At 61.4% G+C, this 5450-nt stretch overlaps 1 protein-coding gene across 1 annotated transcript; it reads left to right on the top strand.

Moving 5' to 3' along the window:
• Positions 1–1705: 1705 nt before the first annotated feature.
• On the top strand, positions 1706–4720 carry WNT1 (Wnt family member 1). Its single transcript, XM_063115531.1, has 4 exons — positions 1706–1809; positions 2545–2798; positions 3495–3760; positions 4232–4720. Exons 1-4 carry the CDS (start codon positions 1706–1708, stop codon positions 4718–4720), a joined length of 1113 nt encoding a protein of 370 aa, XP_062971601.1.
• The last annotated feature ends 730 nt before the right edge of the window (positions 4721–5450 follow it).

The following is a 5450-nucleotide window of genomic DNA, read 5'->3' as shown; positions in this document are numbered from 1 at the left end:
CCCCTACAGGGAAGAGCAACCACTTCTATAAAAAGCCAAGGCGGCACTGAAGCTGAGTCCCTGGGAGAGAAGATAAAATGTACAATGGATGAGATGGTCCCAGGCACTCTGGGTATCATAGTGTGGTGAAAGTAGAGACAACCATAGCTCTGGGAAAAGACAGAAACTTGGCAGAAAAATCTGGAGAGAAGCAATTACATGGAGGCACAAATTCCCTAATACAGGCTCAGTTCAGCCAACAGCCCTTTTCTTCCCAGTCCTCCTGACTACACACACACATCTACTCCATCTTCTCCACTGCCCATCCTCAGAAGCTCAGCCTTTCCTCCAGGCCTGGTCCATTTTGATCCATCTTGGTTGTAGGCTCAGCTCCCTCACCCAGTGACAAGCACAGGTTGACACATGCCACAGGGTGACACACCATACGATGATGCAAGGTACACAGGGCGACAGAGTGACACATACATGCATATTTAATCTCTCCATGCACACACTCATCCACCCACTTCCACATACAGTCCCAGACACTCTCCATCCCTTAGTCAAGCTTCTGGGTCTCTCCTGTCAGCCGCGACCACCGTCCAGACACACCGCTCCAGGCGGTGACTGTGACAAGATGACTCCATGACCTCTTCTGACCTGGGCTAAATTCCAAAATTCTGTGGAAAGATTCCTACATTCCCTCCCCAGAACACACTGATACCCATGAGCGTGCACCCTCAGAACACACGCACTTCATTCTCAATCGTGCTCACATTCACAGTGTTACACAGCACACACACACACACACACACACACACACACACACACATACACACACACACACACACACACACACACCCAGCTACCTGTGCCTTCCTTCTGCCCCCCCCCCCCCTGCGCAAACTGCCTCTGTTGCTGTTCAGGTTTCTCTCCACCGCCAGGCTCTGTTTGGTCAGCTCACCCGCCCCCCGAATCCACCCCCGGGATTTCCCTGACCACAGCCCCACCCATGCCCTCAGTCTCCCCCTGTTCCTTCTCTGTCGAGCCGTCGGGGATTCCAGGGTGGGGAAGCGTCTCCCCAGAGTTGCTGCCCTGAACCACAGCTTTCCTTCCACCACACAGGATGGGAGAGAGGGGGCGCCTGCCTGGTCCGGGGTGACGTCTAGGGGACAACAGCTCCACCACAGGCAGGGCTCCCTCAGTACGCTGTCGCTGCGCCCCCTGGCGGATTCTGGTCCCCGACGGGCTCACGACTCGAAAAAGAGTGAGGCAGGCGCGCGTGGGAGGGCGTCCCAAGGGGAGGGGTCGGCGGCCAGTGCAGGCCCAGAGGCGGGGGCCACCTGGCAGGGGGCGGGGGTGAGCCCCGACGGCCGGCCCGTCAGCTCTCGGCTCAGACGGGCGGGAGCCACGACCCCGCTCGCTACTCATTGTCTGCGCCCCTGACCGGGGCGCCCCTGGTGCCACAGTGCGGCCCGGCGGGGTAGCCTCCTCTCGTCACTTCAGCCAACGCCGCAACTATAAGAGGCGGTGCCGCCCCGCCGTGGCCGCCTCAGCCCACCAGCCGGGACCGCGAGCCATGCTGCGCGCCTCCCGCCCCCAGGGTTGTTAAAGCCAGACTGCGAACTCTCGCCACTGCCGCCACCACCGCGTCCGGTCCCACCGTCGCGGGCAGCAGCCAAAACCGCCGCAACTGAAGCACAGAGTGGGCAAGGCCAGGCAGGCCATGGGGCACTGGGCGCTGCTGCCCGGCTGGGTCTCTGCTATGCTACTGCTAGCGCTGGCCGCTCTGCCCGCAGCCCTGGCCGCCAACAGCAGTGGCCGATGGTGGTAAGTGAGCTGGTGCGGGGTAGCCACTTGTCCCGGGGCGCAGAGCCAGGGGCCAACTCTACCCAGCTCCCACGCTCTGGGATCCGTCTGCCAACAGGCTCCCTCCTGCGCTGTGACTTCCTTATGCTACACCGAGGGGCGCTCTGGCAGAGCTGCCCCAGAGACTCCAGCTCTGCTGCAGTTAGACGAATGATCCGCCCGCGGAGGCCCACGGTACCCCAGGCAGGGAGCCCACTCCTATCTAGCACCGCCCTTCCCCTCTGAGCCCCAAACCCAGCCTCAAGGTGGTGTCCACACCACAGGTTTCCTCACCTCAGGAAGCGAAAGGCCAGGCATTCCCTTAGAAAGGAGGCGAGAAGAAGGTGGGACTCCTAAGCATTTCATGCCTTGGGTGGGCAAGGACTGCAGGCCAAGATTTCCCGCTTAGGCTGACTGGAAGGAGGCTCCGAGAGCCAAGGTAGACACTCAGTCTCTGGGTCCCGCATGCCTTCTCTGTCCAGTGCCCGGATCCGGGGCTCTGAGCAGCCCTAGTATTCCTGCGCACACAGAAGTCTGGACGCTCACTTCTTTCAAACTAGTGAGCCCCCGGGAGCTCGGAGTCATTACCTTGTTATTGATCTCCCGCCGCTCTCTCCTGGCACATAACCCCAGGAAGAGGACGGGGTGGGCACGGCCTTTACGGTTAGGGTTCGAGTCCCCTTCCCAAGTCTGAGCTCCTCTCATGCGTCCCACCAGGGGCATCGTGAATGTAGCCTCCTCCACGAACCTGCTGACCGACTCCAAGAGTCTGCAGCTGGTACTGGAGCCCAGTCTGCAGCTGCTGAGCCGCAAACAGCGGCGGCTGATCCGCCAGAACCCCGGGATCCTGCATAGCGTGAGCGGGGGGCTGCAGAGCGCCGTGCGCGAGTGCAAGTGGCAGTTCCGGAACCGCCGCTGGAACTGCCCCACTGCTCCGGGGCCCCACCTCTTCGGCAAGATCGTTAACCGAGGTGGGTGCCCAAGAAGGTGACGTTCCGGTACCAGGGGAAACACAGGGTCACCCCCAGAGCATGGGCGGGCGAGTGCAGGGAAGATGTCCCGGGCGCCTGAGGGGTCACAAAATCAACCCGCCAAGCGCCTCATGCCCAGCGCCAACTCCGGGCCGGACTCTTTCCACCAGGCGCTTTCCAGCCGTGTACTTTAGGCACAAAGCTTAACTTTTCTGAGCCACTGCCCCAGAGAAAGGGAGTTCCGGGAAGTGAACGCCGGCTGATCACCACTTTCCCCTAGCCCCTCTCAGAGGCGCCTGGGAAGCTGCTCTCTGCGGGCGTCTGTCTTGCATCCTGCCCAGCAAAGTGCATCGCCAATGTGGACCGAAAGTTTGGGCTGCAGAGAGGTCTGGCGATGCAAGAGTTCTTCCGCTCCCCTCCTTTCGGTTTTCCTCTCTAGGGCTGCCTCGCTTGCGCTCTAGAGCCAAAATGCGACCTGAAGAGTCTCAGTAAGGCATGATTAGCCTGGACGTGGGTGCGTGCCCACGCACCTGCTTTCTCTAGGAGACCTAGAGACCGGATTTCCAACACTGCCGGCCGCAGGCTCCTGAGAGCGGAGTTGAGGCCTGGGACTCCAAGGTCCCAAGCCCTCCAGTGAGGATGCTGACCTGGCGCCCCGCGCACCCCCTCGCTGATATCCGCTCCCTTCACCCACAGGCTGTCGGGAAACAGCGTTTATCTTCGCCATCACCTCCGCCGGGGTCACCCATTCGGTGGCGCGCTCCTGCTCAGAGGGCTCCATCGAGTCCTGCACATGCGACTACCGGCGGCGCGGCCCCGGGGGCCCCGATTGGCACTGGGGGGGCTGCAGCGACAACATCGACTTCGGCCGCCTCTTCGGCCGGGAGTTCGTGGACTCCGGGGAGAAGGGGCGGGACCTGCGCTTCCTCATGAACCTTCACAACAACGAGGCGGGCCGCACGGTGAGCCGGACTGAGAGGCTCCGCACTCGAAGCGGAGTGGCAGGGGCTAAGCTCGGGCTCGGGAAGTAACAGTCGGTGATAAGGCAAGGGGAACCAGGAGAGGGCGTCCTGAGAGAGCGGGAGGCTTGGAAAGAAGCCGGAGAATAGAAAAGATAGTGGCTGAGGGCAAACGGGTGCCTAGGCTGAGGGCATGTAGAACAGAAGAGGTTAGAAGTCATGCAACCCATAGAATGTCTTGCCTACAGCTCCTTTACTGTACAGACTCGAAAAATAAGGCCATGAGGCCGAGACTGACTCGCAGGCGTGCAGCAGAGTTGGGCCCGGGGTCCAAATCTCAGCGGGATATTTCGCGCCTCCCTTCTCTGGGCCTTTGCTGAGGTCCTGGCGGCGTCCTGGAGGTGGCGGTCCCTGGGATGGTGGCTCTGGCTCTGACAGTGCCCTAGGACACCCTTTCTTTCCCCCTCCTCCCAGACCGTGTTCTCCGAGATGCGCCAGGAGTGCAAGTGCCACGGGATGTCAGGCTCCTGCACGGTGCGCACGTGCTGGATGCGGCTTCCCACGCTGCGCGCCGTGGGCGACGTGCTGCGCGACCGCTTCGACGGCGCCTCGCGCGTCCTCTACGGCAACCGCGGTAGCAACCGCGCTTCGCGGGCGGAGCTGCTGCGCCTCGAGCCAGAAGATCCGGCGCACAAGCCGCCCTCTCCCCATGACCTCGTCTACTTCGAGAAATCGCCCAACTTCTGCACCTACAGCGGACGCCTGGGTACGGCAGGCACGGCGGGGCGCGCCTGCAACAGCTCGTCGCCGGCGCTGGACGGCTGCGAGCTGCTCTGCTGTGGTCGGGGCCACCGCACGCGCACGCAGCGCGTCACCGAGCGTTGCAACTGCACCTTCCACTGGTGCTGCCACGTCAGCTGCCGCAACTGCACGCACACGCGCGTTCTGCACGAGTGTCTGTGAGGCGCTGCGCGGACTCGCCGCCAGGAACGCTCCCCTCAAGCTCTCCTCCAACAGACTCACTGGCACTCAATACCCTGATATTTGCCCACCTCGGTACCTCCAGCCACATTCCCCGCGGTACATACGTATGCCACCTCTCCCACCTCCTCCTACCTGGGGACTCCTCAAACCACTTGCCTGGGGTGGCACGAACCTTCTTGCCATCCTGATGGACCTGCCCCGACCTACCTCCCTCCCTCTCCGCGGGAGACCCCTTGTTGCACTGCCCCCTGCTTGGCCAGGAGGTGAGAGAAGGATTCGTCCCCTCCCCAACCCAGGTCAGTTCTTGACGGTGTTGTTCTGCTCCACCATGCCAGCGACCTCTCTGCCTCTCTCTTTTCCCTTTGTTCTCCATTATCTCCGGGTCCCAAAGGTCACTTCCCATCCTTCTGTCAAGGGTGCAGACCCTGAACACACACCTGGGCATCAGGGCCTTTCTCCTCTCCACCTGCGGCTGAAAGGGGAGGTTCCAGGGTGAAAGGGCAGCTGTGGTGATGTGGAAAATGAGGTTGGGGGACCCAGTAGAAATGTCCCCATTCCCTAAGCCTCTGTCTTGGAGCCATTGAACAGCTGTGAGCCATGCCTCCCTCGGCCACCTCCTACCCCTTCCTGTCCTGCCTCCTCATCAGTGTGTAAATAATTTGCACTGAAACGTGGATACAAAGCCACGAGTTTGGTTGTTGTAAATAAA

This window comes from Cynocephalus volans, chromosome 12 (assembly GCF_027409185.1).
Source record: "Cynocephalus volans isolate mCynVol1 chromosome 12, mCynVol1.pri, whole genome shotgun sequence".
NCBI lineage: Eukaryota > Metazoa > Chordata > Mammalia > Dermoptera > Cynocephalidae > Cynocephalus > Cynocephalus volans.
The sequence above is the reverse complement of the archived record's forward strand: the minus strand, read 5'-3'. Positions and strand labels throughout refer to the sequence as shown.

Excerpts from the sequence above, each read along its gene's own strand:
- WNT1 (XM_063115531.1), top strand. The coding sequence starts at position 1,706 with ATGGGGCACTGGGCGCTGCTGCCCGGCTGGGTCTCTGCTATGCTACTG. Across the intron at positions 1,810-2,544 it reads AACAGCAGTGGCCGATGGTG|GGGCATCGTGAATGTAGCCT; the intron begins GTAAGTGAGCTG and ends GCGTCCCACCAG. Across the intron at positions 2,799-3,494 it reads CGGCAAGATCGTTAACCGAG|GCTGTCGGGAAACAGCGTTT; the intron begins GTGGGTGCCCAA and ends CTTCACCCACAG.